The 20408-nt window shown below is 37.8% G+C and overlaps 1 protein-coding gene across 1 annotated transcript; it reads right to left on the bottom strand.

Annotated features, from left to right (window-relative positions):
* Positions 1 to 2585: 2585 nt before the first annotated feature.
* On the bottom strand, positions 2586 to 19377 carry ZCCHC10 (zinc finger CCHC-type containing 10). Its single transcript, XM_019642142.1, has 4 exons — positions 19297 to 19377; positions 8169 to 8330; positions 5066 to 5107; positions 2586 to 4432 (listed from the first exon to the last, which is right to left on the bottom strand). Exons 1-4 carry the CDS (start codon positions 19335 to 19337, stop codon positions 4165 to 4167), a joined length of 513 nt encoding a protein of 170 aa, XP_019497687.1. The 5' UTR covers positions 19338 to 19377; the 3' UTR covers positions 2586 to 4164.
* Between the last annotated feature and the right edge of the window lie 1031 nt (positions 19378 to 20408).

The raw sequence follows: 20408 nt of genomic DNA, 5'->3' as shown, positions 1-20408 counted from the left end.
AAGGGAAGCAGAGAAAGCTAAGAAATGTTGACGATGATGACATCTTACTTTTTCTACCTCATGGCAAGGCTCCACACCGTGTCTAACTACCTTAGAACACTATCATTTAAAATGTGTAAAAACATACTAAGGCAGCACCCAGATCTTAGATTCTAAACACTGTTCTCCAGTTGAAAATCAGGGGAGGTCCCTTGGAGAAGTGGTTGGTTCCAGATGAACCTGGGACATCTTGTGGTCCTAGAAAGTAAAAAAATACTAAAAAAAAATAATAATAATAACAAAATGAGAATTTGTTGAAAGAACAGAGGAGTCAACCTGAAGGAGCTCTAATAACCAAAGGTGAAACAATTTGAACAACAAAATAAAGGTATTATTGGATTTTAACCCACACAACAAAATAAACATCCATACTATAAATAACTGATTAAACGGGGGAGATGAGACAGCTCTTCCTTACAGAATTCCAATTAGTGTAGAAGGAAATAGAGAATCACCACTGGCAAAACATCACGGTAATAATTGTCATGGACAAGATTCACTAAAACTAGTGGATGAGTGTGGGGAGAAACAATTTGCATAGTTTCAAAGTATCCCCCCCAAGGTTATCTATTAACTAAAAGGGAAAGATGGTAACTTTAAAATGCAGAAATCTGATAGAAACCACCTTAACCAAGTGATCAAGGTCAACATCACCAACAATAAACACGACAGATCAACATTAGGAATCCTGTGATATGATGTACTGAAGACACAATTTCATTTTTTTTTTTTAAAGATTTTATTGGGAAATTAGGGGAGGGAAACAGACAAGTTGCTGTCCTTTTGTTCTTCAGTCTAGTTGTGGAGGACATCACTTCAATAGCCCATGATGGTATTATCATTGCGCTCTTCCCGGGTGAGATAGTTGCTCGCTGACCATTGGATGGCTGCTCATGGTGGCTCACGAAAGCTCACGCGCTGCCGGCCAGCTCCATTGCAGTCTATGCAGTTGCCAGCAACTCATAGCAGCGCATCTGTTGCTCACCATCTGAGCTGTAGAGGGCGCAGTGTCACTGGTCCTCATGTGGGATCCGAACCAGGGCTCTGCTGCTCAGAACTGGCATCCCAAGCCAACTCCTAACCAACGTGCCACTTGGGCGGCACCACAATTTCATTTTTGAAATATTCTTCCCGAAAGCATAATCTCAGTTCAATCATGGAAAAAAAACCCAAAACCCCAAATTGAGGGATATCAGACAAAATTACCGTATTTGCCGGCGTATAAGACGATTTTTTGGCCCTGAAAAATATGCCTCCAAGTGGGGGGTCGTCTTATACGCCAGGTACACTTCAGATAGACTGCCCATAGTGCTTGCCCCGTGCCATAGTGGCCTCCCGATGCCCGCCCACTTCATTCCACATACCGTTCAGGCATCAGCAGCGCTGCTGGGTGTATGCTTGGCTGTTATGCAATTTTGCTGTTATGCGATTTTACCACACTCGCAAAATCGCACACAGCCGACCATACACCCAGTATGATAGCGCAAAATCGCGAATTGCGATTTATGTATATGTTTGATTACATACAGCCTTGTGACAGTTTTCCTGCATGTCATAAGCATTTGAATATAAATATAAATGTTGAAATCAAATCTGATATTGTTTTACCTTTTATTTGGTGTGTGGAAGGTGTGCGGAAGAGGGGGTAGTCTTATACGGCGAGTATATAACAAACTCTGTATTTTGAGTGGAAATGTTAGGGGGTCGTCTTATACGCCCAGTCATCTTATACGCCAGCAAATATGGTACTGATCAATACTCTTCAAAAGTGCTAAGGGCCAGAAACACAAAGACTGAGGAATTGTTAGACAGTAGCAGACTTAGAAGTTAAGTAAATGCATTTTCTGGAACAGAAAAAGGTCATTAGAGGGAAAACTGGTGAAATATTAAAAAGGTTTTTGGTTCAATTAACAGTTTTATCATATTAAGTTCTTGGTTCTGATCATTGTAATATGATTATGTAAGATACTAACATTAGAGAAAACTAGGTGAGGGATATATGAAAATTTTAATATTTTTGCAACTTTTCTGTAAATCTACGATCAGTTCAAAATAAAAAGTTAAAAGACTAAATAAAACCATGAATATGAAGTACACCTTCTCTGCACTTTCTTCTCTTTCCAGTGCTAACCTGTAGCCTAATGTGGTATTTTGATTCCAGGAGAAAATTTCAACATTGCACGGTCATCCTAATGAAATGTCTGAGGAATGAAAACCTATGATCTAATGACTCCTTTTGAGATGATTGTGGTTGAGAAATAATACACTTAGTACATTTGCCAGAGAGTCAACTTCCAGAGTTTTGCTTTTAGGAAGGATGGGAGTACTCTTTGGAAGTTAGTCTCTACTTTGCCATTGATTTGGCTTTTTTGAGTGAACTGTGTGACTAGAAAATAGTTCCTTGTCCTCTGTCCTTCTCCAGGTAAATACCTTTTAACAGTTGTAATAGTAAAAATAATTACAATGTGTTTAAACGCCCTTACACTCAAAAGAAATAAAAACTAGTATTAAGTAAAATAGCAGAGATAACAGAAAGCTTAAGTTTGTGAGCACAAATGATAAGTTTTATTTAATTGCAAGTGATGCAACCTACATACACATTTTTCTTCTTTTCCAAGTTCTTTAACTGCTAAAATTGCCCTTATGGAGACCTCAAACCTCGTAAAATATGTTTAATTAGTAATTTATTAAATTTTCCTGTCATTCGATACATTTTGTATGGAGCCTTTGAAAAGATGTTTTGAGAGTTTGTTTACAATCACTGAACGGAGGTGGTTCTGTAAACCTTCAAGTAATTACAGCCTCCTTAAACTCACAACATACATGTATTTCAACATTTAAATAGAAGCCCATTTTATTTAAAAGTAATTTTCTACCACTTGTTCGTAGAAATATAAAAAAGACAACATTCATAGTCTCAAAAACCTATGTTTAACCCAAATCAAGATTTTTCTACAAATAATACCTCTTTTCAAAAAGTTTAAAAGCCATCACAGAATAATGTGATTTTAAACCAAATAACCTCACTACGGCAGGGTATTTTACTTTTAAGAAACATTATGCAGTATTTTTTAACCTTTCATGCTAGATTTCAACTGTGTATATGCTATGTAAACACACCAAATTAATCCAAGTCATTCATATTTATGCAGTAGACTGTCGTATATGACCAGTTACCACATAAACTGTCATTCGCAATTGCGAAAATGGTAAAAGGCAATCTTTATGAAAGCTTAAAAAATCTTAGTAAAAGGTAAACAACATGGCTGTAATAAGAGGTAATAAAAACTACCTCTTTCTCCTACCTTCTTTTCCACTTTGAATGGTACCTTTTAAAGCATATTAACACAGAAAGATATTCCTATCACTTTTACTTGTGAGCGTTTTAAATGACTGCTTTCGTTTCTGAGACACTAAATTTATCAAAAGGCACCAAGATTAGATTCCCCAGTAGTTTCAGAATTTTTGTTTCTTTTCAAATTCCTTTAGAATGATTTTCCTCAGAAAAGTGTAACTCTTAAGAAGAAAATGAATGATACAACACAGTAACTTGAAACTTGGGCCATCCAAAAGGTATAAATATATTAATAGGTTCCTTGAACTTTTCAATTAGGACAAAAAAGTCCAAATAACTTTCTCAACATAAACATAAAAATAGAGCACATTTATTAACATTAGGAATAGTCGTAAGCTTATAGCAACGATGTATTAAATCTGACATGACACACGGCCAAAAGCATTAGAAAAAACACTGCCAGATACTCTGATGCATTATCCTGAAAACATGTCTGATACATAACACTAATATATAACAAAGTATAGCATTCATTTCACAGGAAGAAAAGATAAGTTTTGTCACAAAAACAGATTTACTGGATCTCAGCTTTAAGTTTTAGAGATATATTTTAAAGATAAAAAAGAAAAACAAGATTCATCCTTAAAATAAAAAAGTATACATATTCTATTATTATTAATGCCTTTTATGCTCTGAAATGTAAAACATTTATAAACTTTTGAGCTCTAGAAATTTTGGCCAGTAAACCTATTTGGCTTTAACATAGTCTAAATTCCCTTTTGAGAATCAGATAGTTTTCAATCCATCAGTCCAATAAGGATGGAGCAATTCTATTTCTTTTTCTTCTTCTTTGGTGGTTCATCCTCAGAGCTGCTATCTGTGCTGCTGCTGCTGCTGCTGGAAGAGCTGGAATCTGAGTCTGAATCAGAGGACGAGGAAGAGCTTGTGGAGGAGGCAGAAGACGATGAACTGGAGGAGCTTTCATCAGTGTCACTATCCTCTGAGGAAGATGAGGTAGACGTTTCTTCACTCTCTGATGAAGAATCACTGGCTGAACTGTCACTGCTATCGCTACTGGAACTGGTTACACTCTTAGACCTAGCAGATAATCAACAGTTACATGCATCGGAAGCTGACATGTAATAGGTGTTCATTTCATATGAATAGGATATACATATATGTATATGCTGAAGATTTGCTACCACGTTATCCCCAGATTTGATGCTTTGGGGACTGCCTAACTATTTTAACCTCATCTCTTCCCAACTTAGCAAGGTCTTTTACTTCAGCAATTTCACTGTCTAAGATAAGTGTACCTAATATATTATGCTCCAGAGCAAATGATATTAGAATAATGTTGCAGTGTAACAAATGGGTTTATTTACCATTTAAAAGTGGTAAGTGTTTCATAATCTTAACTACTTTAGACCTGATATAGCGGGTCAATAATTTCTTACCAGTCTAATAACATTTTCTATTCCAAGCCAATAGAAATTTACTATTCCCAGGTATAAGGACTCTGGGAAATTGAAGAAAAAGTAGAAATGACAGCAATAAATTCCAGACAGGTAAAGAGAGGAACATATCAAAAAATAGGATAATATTTAATCATAAATTGCAAACAAGAGACTTCAGATCCAAACCTTATAGCTATTACTTTAAAATCACTCTTCCCATCCCTCCAACTAGTATTATATATTATCTACATAATACTCCTGAAGCCACACATACCTTTTTTTCTTGGTCTTTTTTTCTACATTAGTTTCTCCAACGCTAATAAACACAAGGGGGGAAAAAGCTCCTGTTAATAGAATGATTATACACAGCTCAGACAAACCCTTGTTATCCCTCAAACTGTTTTACATTGAAGAAAACTCTGTCTTTTATAATAGGTACTCGGAGTCCAGCACTTCTTGTTATAGCCAAGTGGAAAGTTTCCTATTGTGAGCTGTATGTGGTCCATGCAGTCAACTTATCCGGCACTTAAGTGATCTATCAACTGTATCTCAGAAGCCAGGTAAGTTAGTAGTTGAGATGGCTGAATGCACCAATTTGATTCTTTTTTAGTTTTGAACTTAGGTTGACATGGCTACATCAACTACTTCCTGAACAACAAAACAAAGCAAATAATAGCACAACAAAGGCTGTAATTTAGAATTTGAGTTTCCAGAGTCATATTATAAATGGCCATTTCATATAAAAAGAAAAGCAACCTTTAATTTAAAACAACCATTTCTTTTTCTGAAAGTCCCCAAATGTTCAGTTATTTACTGTTTAAAAACCAGAGACTTAATACTTCGAGGCTGTGTTCCCTTATATTATTTATAAAGAACAAAGTCTGGTGATTTTTGAATGAAATATACAAATGGCTTGCTGTTATATTTCTGCCAAACAACATGCAGACTTTCAAATTACAGAATTACTTCTATTACTATCACACAGCCCTGTAAATTTAACATTTCTATATTCTGGACTTATTTGTATTTTCTAGGTAATGCTTCGATCCTTATTTCCTGAGTCTTCAAATATAAATATATATATTTATGTAAAGTTTTACACAATGGAGTTACTTACAGAATTGTCATTTTGGGGTTAAAATAAGTGGGAGAAGTACATTTATTAAACCACGCTACAAGAATCCATGATCACTGTAATTCACACATTTCCATCATTTTATCATTAAACAAAAAATCAGCAATTTTTATGTAACAGAGGGTATCTAAAATTCATGTATTCTCTGTATTTTTAAGATCAAGATACTTGCTAATACAACTAGAAAAACAAAAGTAAGTATTGGGATGAAATTATTCCTAACTTTTATTGTTTAGGACAAGAGTTCTTCAAACATTTTTTGCTTACATTCCTAATATAAGAACTTTGAAAAACTGTGTATTTGCCTTATAGATTTTTTTATTCTAAGTTTTAATATTTGCAAAGGGTATAATCTCCGGCATATTACGTATTGATAGTTAAAAAAGAAAATTGCTATATCACTTTGATAACTCTATCCAATAGAAAGTAAATGTCACAATAATTTGATACCTACCGTAATTCACTTAAAAAATACATGAACAAGCTTATCTTTAACAGTTGGTACTTTTACATTGTCCTTTTTTCCTCTTTGAACTTGTACTTTTATTCTGCTTTCCCCATAGAATGTATCCTAAATATTTCTACGCCTGAAAATTTTACCAATCACTTATACTTCTCTGCAGTAAAAATATAGACATAACTTGAAATTGTGTATTTTAATTACCTGTGATCATAAGGCTTTAAAAAGTGTTTAAAAATTCTGAATTGAGTTACCACTACCATTATTACTACAAAATTGATTAAAACAATGTAAAAATATATTATAAATTTTAATAACTATTATACATAAAAATAATTTTATTGGAAACACAGCTCTTAATGACATGGTTTTATTTTTTTCTAGCTTAAGTATCCATGGATCTTACTGTTATAGTGACAAGGTCCAACATCAATTCAATTCCCATATTTAATTTTTATCAATTTAACCCTGACAAACCCTGTTAACCTAAATACTAGATGGGAACAGGAAGAGTTTTGCTGTAGCAGTCACTCAATTCTTTGAATTCCTCCTGTTATATTCTACAAGTAACATAATGATATATCATTGAAATATACTTTTAAATTGACAACTCAATTAGGTCCTTCTCCAATTAATTTTGTTGGGGAAAAAAATTTACAAAAGGGTTTACTCCCAATAATTGGAGCCATTCACTTTCTCAGTACAAATAACTAGTATTTTGAAAAATCTCTGGGTGTTTAGACAAGAGGACAAATACACAAAGGTTAGGTTAGAGGTAGGTGAGAGGTGTGCCTTTCTTTTGTGAAATTAAAGCAGGGTTGTTGGGAAAGGGAGTGAAAAAGAAGAACCAGGAGGCAAGTTCTCATACAGATTTATCTTTGGAAAAAGTGTATATGAATGTTGATGACCTAGAAGCTGATTACTTATCATATTCCTGCATAACCCAAGAGCCTTCATGTCTACAAACTGGAAGACTGCTGCCTTAGAAGTCCAGATGTTTAAGACACTATTATGGAGCTCACAGTCCTCCTGAAGATGCCACTTCTAATTTTAAGGACTAGGTTGAACTGACTGACATCTTCCTATTTCAGTTGTCTCTAAAACAAAAAATTACTTATTTCATAGGAATTTAAAAAGCTTTATCCAAAGGACATAAAAGGGTAAAGGACAATTTTCCAGTTTTCTTTCTACCTAGTACTCCTATTAGAAAGGAACTACTATTATTGATCATTTATATTTCCTAAAAAATGCCATTATTCCTTCTTCCTCTTTTTTAACATAAATGATAGCATATTATATAGACTGTTCTCTACCTGGTCTGTATACTTAATATAAGTACCTTGGATGCTTCTCTTGGACATCTTTTCTTATTAGCTGACATAATCTACCTCATAGTAATCTGTTATGTCATTGTCAGTTTAGGCAATAAAACAAAGTGATTAAGAACATGGATTCTGAAGAGAGGCTGATAGTTTAACACTTAACGTTTCTACTTACTAGCCGTGTGACTGAGCAAGTTATTGAATCTCTCCATGCCTCATTTTCTCCATATGTAAAATGGGGATTAATAATAGTACTTAACTTTATGGTATAGATATGATGTTTAAATAAGCTAATACTCATAAAGAGCTTAGTACAGCGCCTGGCACATAGTAAGCACTCATTAAACATTAGCTAGCATGATACCCTAAATATGGATAACTGCCATGAAACATTTAGGCCCTTAATAAATTCCACAAATATAAATAAAAATATTCCTTTGGATACCACATGTAAACTTACCTTTGTTGTAATAATAATCTGTTTTCTTTTTCTTTTAAAGCTTTCTTTAGTTCTGCTGTTCTTGAAGGCCTGTGTAGGTATTTTCTTTTTCCTGTGCATTCATAAGTCCAGTGCCCAAATTCCAAGCATTTCTGACATCTTACATGCTGCTTATTTGCTTCACTACAGAGGAAAAATTAGAATACAGGCCTTAAAATATTCATTTGACATTTTCTGCCCTGGAAGGCACAATTTGAAATGTAAAATGATGTTCATTTTTTAAAAATAAACATTTTTTTCACTTCAAATTGTTTGTTAGACTTAACCACAACACAGTATAGTAAGGGATAAAAATCATGGACCTTGAAGTTTGACAGAATTGAGTTAAAATCTTCATTCCTCAATTCCATTCCAGTAATGGCAGACTAGGTAACTCAGACCAACTGTTTAGCTCAGAACTAGAAAAGAGAGTCAAAACATTTTAAACAGCCTGCTTGAGAGAACTAACAAGGGGTAAAGAATAACCAAGCCAAAATATGGAAGATGGAAATTCAGAGTGGTCAGCCCTGTAGTTAAGTCAACTCTTGCACAGGGGTGTTCGCCTAACTTAAGAGAGTCAATAGTGATTTACAACAAGCCAGGAGGCAAACTTTGTATCCAGAGTTAGGACTCTGAGGGGCTATGCCCTAAGAATAAACCAACCATATATAGAGTGCAGCCTATATCTAGAAGGCTAAGAAAAATCTCAATTCCGGATATTGGATTAAGATGCAGCAAGCAAAGAAAAACAGATGAAAGAATTGAAAAGGAAGAAATAAAACTCTCATTCCTCACTGATGGTGTATTACGTTCATGGCAAATCCAAAAGAATCTACAGATAAAATTTTTTGAAATAATTAAAATTCATTAAGTGAGTTTAGTAAGGTTTAAGATTGAGGTCAGCAAACTTTGTCTGTAAAGGGTCAGATAGTAAATAGTTTAGGCTTTGCAGACCAAGGGGCAAAATTGAGGGTATTACGTAGATACTTAGATAATAAGAGAGAAACATTTCCACAATGATTTTATTAATAAAAATATTTCACATAAATGAGGTTCACTAATGAGAAGAATAAAATTCTTTTCTGGAGGATAACAATTCACTCAATTGAGGTTCAAAGTTAGTATTCCCTATCATCAAATTGACATACCATAGCTTTTGCTGTATTCAAAATACAAAATTTTGCTGTATTGGTAACAAAGACCAATCCTAGTACAATGTGGAGGAGACTACACAACAGTGTAAATATCAAAAGGCAGGGATCATTGGGGGTCATCTTGGAGGCTGGCAACCACATTTGATATCTCTACATGATTAGATTGAGGCCATTACATATTCATATGTAAATAACATTCTTAGCTTGCAAACCTATAAGAACAGGTAGCAGACAGGATTCAGTTTGCTGAATTCTGCGTTAGGTCAACATGTAAAACAACAAACTTTAAAAAGTGATATTTATGGGCCGGCCGAGTGGCGCGATGGTTAAGAACTGGCTTGGGACGCCAGAGGGCCCCAGTTCAGATCCCACATATGAGGGCCAGTGACACTGCCCTCCACAGCTAAGATGCTGAACAACAGCTCAACCTGGAGCTGGGCTGCCGTGAGTCGCCGGCGACGGCTAGGCTGCAGCCCCTGTGGCAGTGGGTTGCCATGGGCTACCGTTTGTAGCCAGCAGCCAGCGTGAGCGGCTAGCAGCCGCAGTGAGCAGCTGTCCAGAAGCTGGTGACTGATCTGCCTCACCCGGGAAGAGCGCAATGATGGTGCCAAATTGGGCCAGTGAAGCAACGTCCTCCACAACTAGACTGAAGAACAAAACAACAGCAACTTGTCTGTTCCCCTTCCCCCAATTCCCCACCGCTGTTCCCATCCCCCCAATTAAAAAAAAAATCTAAAAAAAAAAAGTGATATTTATAATAGCCTGAAAACTATCAAATATACCTATAAATAAATCGAAAAAAATATGTGCAAGACTTTTATGCAGAAAACAAACATTACTGGGAAGAATTAGACATACAATAAGTGACTAAGAGAGGGATATACTATGTTCATAGATTGGGAGACTCAATATTGTAAAAATGTCCATTCTCCCCAAACTGATCTACAGACTCAAATGCCAATAAAAATCACAACAGGTTTTTGTTTATTTGTTTTGGGATTTATTCTAAAATGTATATGGAAATATAAAAAGCTAAGAATAGCCAAAACACCCTTGTAAAGGAACAAATAAGGAAGACTTAGATTAAAAGACAATGACTTATAATAAAACTTTAATAATTAATAATATGCGACTGGAGCAAAGATGTATAAATAAGCCAATGGAACAGAACATAATGTCCAGAAATAGACTAATGTATATATGAAAACTTAATTTATGACAAGCATGGCATTGAGAGCAGTGGGGGGAAAGGACAGGTTGTACAGGAATTACTAGTTACGCGTGTGGAAACAATAAGACTTAACCTCTACTCTACTATATGCACACATTAATTACAGACCAATAAAGGTTTTAAAAAATAGTGGTTTATAAAGTGACATATTTGAGTTAAGAATTCATAAGAAACAAAAACACAACACTAATCATAAAGGAAAAGGCTGATAAATTATACTAAAATTTAAAATTAAGAGTTTCCGTTCATCCACATGTACTATGAGGAGAGTAAAAAGGGAATCCAAAAAGTAGATATTTGCAACATACCGGGGGGTGCCAAAAAAAATGTATACACATGACTTGTATTCATCTTTTGTTATTGGTATATATTGGGTATTACAATTTTAATACAGTCTTTTCCTTTCTTAAAATGTGTATCCATTTTTTTGACACACTCTGTGTATAACCAATGGCCTCTTCTCCAGAGTACACAAAGAACTCTTACGAATCAAGAAAATGACGGATAATAGAAAAATAAGATGAAGTGGAAAATGTAAAGAAAGTATAAAAATGGGATTGGAAAATACAAATTAACAATAAACATGAAAAGGTACTCAATACTAATCAAAGAAAAGCAAGTTAAAAGCCCTATAAGATAGAACTAGACACCTACCAGAAAGACTAAAATTAACAACTGGCAATAGCAAATGTTAGCAAGGATATGCATGGCAAGAGGAACACTGATGGTTAGTACCAATGCAAATTGGTAGGACCATTTTGAAAAAAATTCACTATAGGTGAAGAAATGCATGCTCTGTGCACACTCTATTGTAGGTATTTATGCAACAGACATCCATGCACAACTATACCATAAACATGTATAGGAATATTGCTTCCTTTTATGTAGCTTTTGAAAAATTTGAAACAATTACAACCTTACAGGAAAGATGGAAGTACAGTCAAAGAACTATTTTTCCTGAAACATTTCTAAGTTGCCAACCTGATGCCTCATCAACCCGGACTGTTTTGCTGCATGTGTCTATTAACTAGGACATTCTTCTACATAACAATGTCACCATCAAAATCAAGAAACGAGTGTTGATACATTCTACTATTTAATCTTGTTTCATTAAATTTTCCAATGATGTTCTTTATAGCAAAATCTAGTTCAGCATCAATACTGCACTTGTCATGTCTTTTTCGTCTCCTTTTGTCTGGAAGAGTTTCTCAGTTGTGTCTTGCTTTTCATAACCTTGACACTTTTTGAAGATTACAGGCCAGTTATTTTGTAGAATTTGCTTCCAAGCTCACTTATGAGGCTATTGGCAGGAGGCTTCAGTTCCTTGCCATGTGGGCCTCTCCATAGGGCTGCTCACAACATAGCTTTCCCCAAAGTGAGTGACCAAGACAACTCAAGAAAGTAGTCACAGTCCTTTATAACCTCATCTTGGAAATGACATGCCACTTTTGCTGTATTCTACTGGTAACAAAGATCAATCCTAGTACAACGTGGAGGAGGCTACACAAGGGTGTGAATACCAGGAGGCAGGGATCATTGGGGGTCATCCTGGAGGCTGGCTACCACACTTGATATCTCTACATGATTAGATTCAGACTATGCATCTTTGGCAGGAATATAAGAGAAATGTGCTGTGTTCTTCTCATTGTATTCCTGTCAGGTGACACAAAACTTCATTGTCTTGTTACTGATGGCACTCACTTTGATCCCTTTGTTGAGGAGAGTCTACTAGACTTTGCATTGTCAAGTTACTTTTTGTCCTTTTAAAAATTTTGGTGGTATAAAATTATGCCCACAAATTGTCTGATTCTCCTCACTTCAAGAGGTGGAACCTAAGTCCCCTCCTCTTGAATGTGGCTCAGACTTAGTGACTTGGCTTCTAACAGAATCAAGCAGGGTGATTGAGTGTGACTTCGAAGATTAGATTATGTGGCTGCCCTGTCATGAAGATGCTCAAGCAGCATCTAGGGAAGTCCACATGACAAGGAACTGAGGCCTCCTGCCAACAGCCCTGTGAATGAGCAATGCTAGAAGCAGATCATCCGGTCCTGATCAAGCCTTCAGAAGACTGCAACCCCTGGCAAAATCCTGACCACAACCGCATGGGAGAGGCTGAATTAGAACCACCCAGCTAAGTCACTCCTGAATTTCTGACCCACAGAAACTATGAGATAAAATTTATACTAGAAGTCACTAAGTGCTAGGGTAATTTGTTATACAACTATAATTGATAATATAGCAATTAATAAATGTACTTTGTGACTTGGTACTTGACAGTGCATAAATATCCTGTTCATTATATTTTCAATTCCTTTATTCATCTATCAGTATGAACTCATATTTTTCTATTTTATTCAATGAGTTATAATCCATTACCATGATTTCTTTTGATGCTCAGATTGTCCTAGATTTGGTAAGTGGGAATCCTTTCAAGCTGGATTCTGTGTTCTTTTGATAGGACTCCTGCATTCTTTGAGTATTTCCTTGCTTTCTGGTACAACAAAAAAATTCCAGGCTCATCTTACACTTGCCCTGCCCCAGCCTGCAATCAGCCTGATGGAGGGACCCTGATGATATTTAGAGTCAAGATCAGGGCACATGTGTGCTCACTGTTATTGGGATATTGCTGCTCCCAGGTACTCCCAGTGGACAGAGATAGGGAACACACACACCCTACCCATCTATCAAATATACACATTTACATTTATATTTAATTACATATTTGAAAATCATGAATTCATACCAATATGTTTAATTCCAATCCAAACCCTTCACAGGGTTTACTCTATTCTTTGCTTCTTCATACTTCCTTCTTCAGTGAGAAATCTGGCTCCCATTATCCTGAACAGATTTACTTATTTCTTTTCATATAACAATTGCCCATTGTTGCCACTGCTGTCCCCTCCCCCGACAGATGTCCTCTTTACTTCACTTGGGATCTGATACTCTTCGCTGTCCTCCCCATGTGAACAATTCCTCACTCCGCTTGGGCTGACTCCCATCGTCAGGCCATTCCCCCACATGTGGGCATATTTCTCTTTCTCCTTAGGCTCTGACACCCTGTATCAAATTACACCTCCCCTTCCGCTTATATATTCTCAATCGGGTAACAACTTGTGAATTGCCCCCCTGTGTGGACACACCCCTCTCTCTGCTTGGGATCTGACACCCTGCACTGGACCTTCCCCCCAATGGATGGCCCTTCTACCCTGCTGACACTGCAGGCCAGTTCATGCCCCTAGGTGGATGCCCTCCTTGCCCCACTTCACATGAATATTCCAATGCCAGGTCAACCCTCTGTATGGATGCCTGTCCGGCTCTAAGCCACCTAATGGCTTCAGGATTGACTTGTTCAAGCAGGAAAGAGGAAGAGGGAGAACTGTAAGAACATTCTTAGTAGCATGCTTTGTAGTATCCTCAAAATTGGAAATAACATCAAAATAGGATGGATAATTTGTGGTATAGAATACAGTGGAATGCTACATAGTAATAAAAATGAACAAACCAGGGCCGGCCGAGTGGCGCATTGGTTAAGAACTAGCTTGGGACGCGCAAGAATGCCCTGGTTCGCGTATCCCACATGAGGGCCAGTGACACTGCCCTCTACAGCTAAGATGCTGAACAACAGCTCAACCTGGAGCTGGGCTGCCGTGAGTCGCCAGCGACGGCGTAGGCTGCAGCCCCTGTGGCAGTGGGTTGCCATGGGCTACCGTGTGTAACCAACAGCCAGCATGAGCGGTCGGCAGCCGCAGTGAGCGGCCGTCCAGAAGCCGGCAACTGATCTGCCTCGCCCGGGAAGAGCGCAATGATGGTGCCAACTTGGGCCAGTGAAGCAAGGTCCTCCACAACTAGACTGAAGAACAAAAGGACAGCAACTTATCTGTTCCCCTCCCCCAATTCCCCAGCACTGTTCCCATCCCCCAATTCCCCAATAAAAATCTTTAAAAAAAAAAAGGAAACAAACCAGCTTAACTTAGATGGATCTTAGATATAAAAAGCCAGACTCAAAAGAATTCAAATTGTCTATTCTGTATAAAGTTCAAAGACAGGCATAATTAAACTCTAATGCATTAAATCTAAACTCCAGTTAGATGGTAAATTTACAGAGAAGCAAGGAAGTAATCGCCATAAATTTTAGAAGAGTGGTTATCTTTAGAAAGGAGAGAGGAGGCTGTGATTGGGAAAGGGTCTGGGGGCTTCTGGTATATTGAAATTATTGTATATCTTCATTTTGGTGATAGTTACATGACTATATGTATTTGTCACAACTCACAGAACTGTATATTAAAAAGGATGAATTTTGCTCTATGTAAATGAAACCTCAATAAACCTGACTTTTAAAAAAATGTCTATACCATTTGATCCAGAAATAATACTGGATATATGCAAAAATTCAGTTGCATAAATATTTATTATAGGAAGTACAATATGGTTTATAAGAGTAAACCTAACTATCGAACGACAAAGGAAATGGCCAAAAAGTTATTGTACATCCATAAAGAACACTATGAGGGTATTTAGCATATTAAACATGACCTAAAAGGTTATATGCTAAAATGTAAACAATGACTATCTTTGGGGTAGGATTCTAATACCTTTTTTTTCTTAGCTGTTATTTTCTAATTTTTCAACAATGAACATAGATTGCATGTGAAATCATAAAACAAATGTTAAAGTATACTTTTAAAGGAACATATAACTAAGGAGTACAGAAGAGTGGTAAAGGCCTATAAGAGAAATATCTGAAAGCCTCCTGCCAAAATGAGCTGAGACTAGGGAAAAATATCAAGAACATTTAAAATAGTTTTCCTTTGTGTTTTAGTTATATTTAAAGCACAAAGAATCAAAGAAGGAATAGGTTTACTATTTGGGGTGCTAGGTAAATAGGCCACCAATATCATGTTATGGGCTAAGAGAACAAGCAACACTATTTTATTTTGCTTCAGTCTGAACGCAACACAATTATATGCAGAATACAAAGTAAAACTGAAGCCCAACATCCTTGAGGAGTGGGTGACAGAGACCTTATCCATTCTGAATGTGTTTAAGTCAATGGCCCAGGTGATTGCTCCTGGATTCACCAGAGATTTTCCAGACTGCTGTACTGCTACAGGTAATCTGAGGAATTCTGGAAAACAGGAGTGGTGCTGAAAGGCAGGGAGTAGGCAAATGCTGTTTTGATTTTCGAAATGGGGAGAAAATAAAAATCAGATTCCACAAACTAGATCGGTAGGTAAACTTTACATCCATTCCAGGCAAAATTCTGGCTGGATTTATTAAATCCATTCAGAAAAAAAATCCATGATCACTAGATATCAAATCATTAATAAGGCATTTTGGAAAGTCTCTCACAATACCCTTGTGAACAAAACAACAATCAGGTAGGTCAGCTGAACATCATGGACAAAGAGTACTGTTTAATGGGTTGAAGTAAATTACAGAGAGAGGTATCCAGTGATGGCCTGTGGCGTTTGGTCCTCAGTTTGGTCTTGTTCGACATTTTTATAAATGACTTGGATGAGAACACTGATGAGCATATTTATCAAACCTGTAGTTGACACAAAGCTGAGAGGGATAGCTAATACGACAGATGACCGAATCAGGATCCAAAAAGGTCTTGAAAGGCTGGATCTGTGTCGAATCTAACAAGATGAAATTTAACAAGGGTAAAAGTAAGTCTAACCCTTAAGTCCAGAAAATCAATACAAGTACAAGACAGGGGAAGCTTGACATGATGGCAATTCAAATGGAAAACTTAGGGTTTTTAACTGACTGAAACCACAGAATGGGTGAAAAGCTGGGAAGTTAGAAGGGAGTAAGGTTTAGCTTTGTAAATATTATTTTCCTTTCAGTTCAACATAAACTTTTTGATAGATTTGAAAAACGTAACAGGCTACTTCAGGAGGTTAATGTCCTACTGGAGGTCTTCAAGCCAAAGTTAGATGATTGCCCTGGATGCTGAAGAGAGTAGTGGAATGCAGGGGAGTGAGTAAAAAAATGACCCTAATAGTGTTAAGATTCTACAATCTACTTACATATGAATAGGAGTACATGTAATTACAATTTACAAAGTGAAAATCATCTCATTTCAATTGACTTAAAGTTAAGTCCCTGAAGATCTGCTGCACAGGGGAGTTCAAACTTAGGCTCTTTTTTTTTCTTTCTTTTACATCCTCCCTTTCCTCTGTAAGTCCAAAGACTTTTTAAAAGAAAGACAACAGTATTTTCTCACTTCTCATGACTAACTTAAAAACAGTTTAAAATTTGTTATTATGAAATTAAGATATGCTCTTTATAAATAAAATTAAACCTCTGATAACTATAAAACTAAAAGCAAAGGCTCCTTTTCTGCTTTCCCCCCAAAATATTCCCTAACCTCTTCTGGAGCCTCTAGCCTCCAAAGGCCTTCCTTCTCTGACTCCCTGGGGACATACTATCTATATACCCTGACAGCTTTTTTTTTTAAAGATTTTTTATTGGGGCATTGGGGGGATGGGAACAGTGCTGGGGAATCGGGGGAAGGGGAACAGACAGTTGCTGTTGTTTTGTTCTTCAGTCTAGTTGTGGAGGACGTTGCTTCACTGGCCCAAGTTGGCACCATCATTGCGCTCTTCCCGGGGGAAGCAGATCAGTTGCTGGCTTCTGGACGGCCGCTCACTGCGGCTGCTGGCAGTAGCCCATGACAACCCACTGCCACAGGGGCTGCAGCCTACGCCGTTGCCAGCGACTCAGCAGCCCAGCTGGTTGAGCTGTTGTTCAGCATCTTAGCTGTAGAGGGCAGTGTCACTGGCCCTCATATGTGGGATCCGAACCGGGGCCCTCTGGCGTCCCAAGCCAGTTCTTAACCTTCGCGCCACTCGGCCGGCCGCCCCCCCCCATCCCCCGACAGCTTTTATTATACACCATGCTTTCTTCGCAACAAAACCAAAAGCTCCTAATGTAAGATTTGTCTTTTACTTCTGTGTAGGTCATGTATTAAACACAAGCATGCTGTAGAAACGGAACATTTAACTTACTGATATTTCTAAAGTAAGAAATAGCAACATTCTTGAGGTGCTAAAAGTCTTCCTTTCACTTCATATTTAGAGTGGACATTGGTTGATTTGCCAATCTAGCATTCATTACCTCCTCTGACCTACCCACCCAGCTCATCATTGATTTACAGAAATCGATTCACGTGTACTAGGAAAAAAATGAGACCTAAGTCAATCAGTTTCACAACCCCATAGACATGGTTTAGGGTTGGGCATGTAACCCAAGCTACACCAACAAGATGCCATCAACTTAAAGCTGAGAGGCTATACAGGGCCCTAGATACTGCAGCCACCTTGGGACCAAAGGAATGAACCTATCCAACTATGGAACCGACACCCAAAAGAACAAACCTGAGAGTTAGAGAGAGGACCCTGGTGAAATCATTTAGTCTACCTACTAAGTATTATTACCATTCCATTCTTGATCTCAGAACTAACTTCAAAGCCTTCTTCCTCCACCAAGCATACTACATACACTGGCTCCCTAAGTCTTTACCCTTATGCTGGAGGAACTCTTCTCATCTGGCATGAAAGACAGTGATGGAGGGGAGAGAATGAAAAAGGATTCTTAGAATAAAAAATATAAATATAAAAATATAAACATATGCTAGCAGAATGTGAGCCATATATTACAGATGTACAAATGCTGACGGCATGAAATGCTGAGAGACTGAAAAAGTGACAGACATCTGGGTGTGCAGGTTGGTAGAAGAAAAAAGGCTTTATGAGAAAGAGGCAATCTGGGATGACTCCTGCATTATCTGTCCACAGCGAACCTTTTGTGCCACTCTCTCACTCATTCACCACAATGGTAATTTTTCAATTCTTAAAAACTAAGTTCTTTCTTTTCTCAAAGTAATTATTCCACTGTCTGGATGTTCTTTCCCTAAATCCTCTCGTGACTGGCTCCTTTCTCACACTTTCAATCTCTGTTCAAACATCACCTCTTCAGAAATACCTTTCCAGGTCAACCAACCTAACCTGGGCCTTTCTCTTTTTCCATCACCTCTTATTTCCTTCAAAGTTCTTATCACCAACTGTATTTACTTAAAATGTTTAGTTTATCAACTCTTCCCACTACTAGAATGTAAGCTCCCTGAAAACAGGGTTTATCTTGAACACTTCTTTATACCAAAATCTGGCAAAGCGGTAGGTAATGAATAAATTAATATTTACAGAAGAGAATGAATGGCAGAAAGTGAGACTATAGCTCGGGAGAAAAGTCGGCGTTGTAATCAGGCTGTTCCTAAGGAAGGCGATAGGAAGTGGGCAGGAAAAACCAGCTAGGCTCGAGTCCGCAAACGTCGGCGAGAGTAGGAGGTCAGGACAGGGCTCTAGGCTTCCCCCGGCCACGCGTGGGTGGGTGGGGGGCTGGGTGGGCAAAGGGACACAAACTACTTAGTAACTAACTCATTTCCCTTCCGGGAAACCAAACTCGAGGCTCTCTTCAGAACACCCCTAGTCCCGCCCCGTGGACCTTACGCAGCCGTCTTCTACGAAATCGCTGGCCCAGGGGCACCAAACTTATTGCCCGAGCCCCCCAGGAGTAGGCAACGTGTGAGAAAATCGGTCACCCTCTGCCGCTCCGCACTGAGAGTCCGACACTGGTTCCACATCCCGGCGCCACCTCACCCGCCAGCTGACGCGCTTCTCCCCGCCCTCCCCCTCCCCCGACCGGGACCCTCTCTTACGCTTGTCTCCGGGCTATGAGCCGATGCATGGGAGTCGCCATCTTAGCGCGGCTGAGGCCCGCCGCGCTGGGTTTTGGGAAACTCCTGGAGAGGGCGGGGACTTCGAACGGTGGCGGACGCAGGCGTGGGCGGAGCTTGTCCTGCCTCGCTGACTTCTGGGACTGCTTTTGGGCAAGCAGTTGACCTCTTGTGTCTCCCGTGTGGGTGGGTCTTTGGTTTGGGGAAAGGGAGTGAGGCATGTTGTCTGATCTGAACGGGGTTTTCAAGGTTGGTTACTTGTACAGTTGTTCAAACCCTTGAACAACACAGATTTGAACTGTGAGGGTCCACTCATGTACAATTTGTTTAAATAAATACAGTTGGCCTTTCCTATCCACCAGCATCCACGGGGTTCACATCCATGGATGTGAATCGAAAACAGTAGTTTTGCATTTCCAACCTTGATTCACAAAAACAGATGGAAAAGACTGTTTTTGATCCGCGGTTGGTTGAATCCGTGGATGCGAGGGGCTGACTGTTGGGTCAAAATTTGTACACCTATTCTCAACTGTGGTATCTGGGCCCCCTAGCCTCGTTCAAGGGTCAATTGTATTTTGCGTGGAGAGGCAGGAAAGAACATTCTTCACAAGGGAACTGTATATATATATATATATATATATATATATATATACATATATATATATATAAATAAAGTTATATGTAAATATATAGTTTTATATGTGTACATAGTTATGTATAGTTATATATGTATGTATATTCACACACAAAGAATAAAACCAGTGTTCAGAAAACTAGACTTAGCCTGGAAACCAAACTAAAAAGGAATGCGTAGAATAGGATTGGGACCATCATTTGAAAGACTAACTTTAGCAAACCATAAAGCGAAAATACAGGTTAATTATATTTTTATGTATTTCTTTGGGATGTTACAAAGACCAAATGATATACTATATAAGTAAAGATGCTTTGTCTATAGGAAAAAGGTTATACAAATATTAATTAGTATATTTTTAGCATTTAATGTCAGATCATGGAGATTTTATTACTTTAAATCTACATTCTTTGAAACATATACAACTTTTTTAACTATTGGGTTGTTGGAAAAGTCATGA

This window comes from Hipposideros armiger, unplaced genomic scaffold (assembly GCF_001890085.2).
Source record: "Hipposideros armiger isolate ML-2016 unplaced genomic scaffold, ASM189008v1 scaffold_66, whole genome shotgun sequence".
In the NCBI taxonomy this organism is placed as follows: Eukaryota; Metazoa; Chordata; class Mammalia; order Chiroptera; family Hipposideridae; genus Hipposideros; species Hipposideros armiger.
Note: the sequence above shows the minus strand (reverse complement) of the source record. Positions and strands in the feature narration are given on the sequence as shown.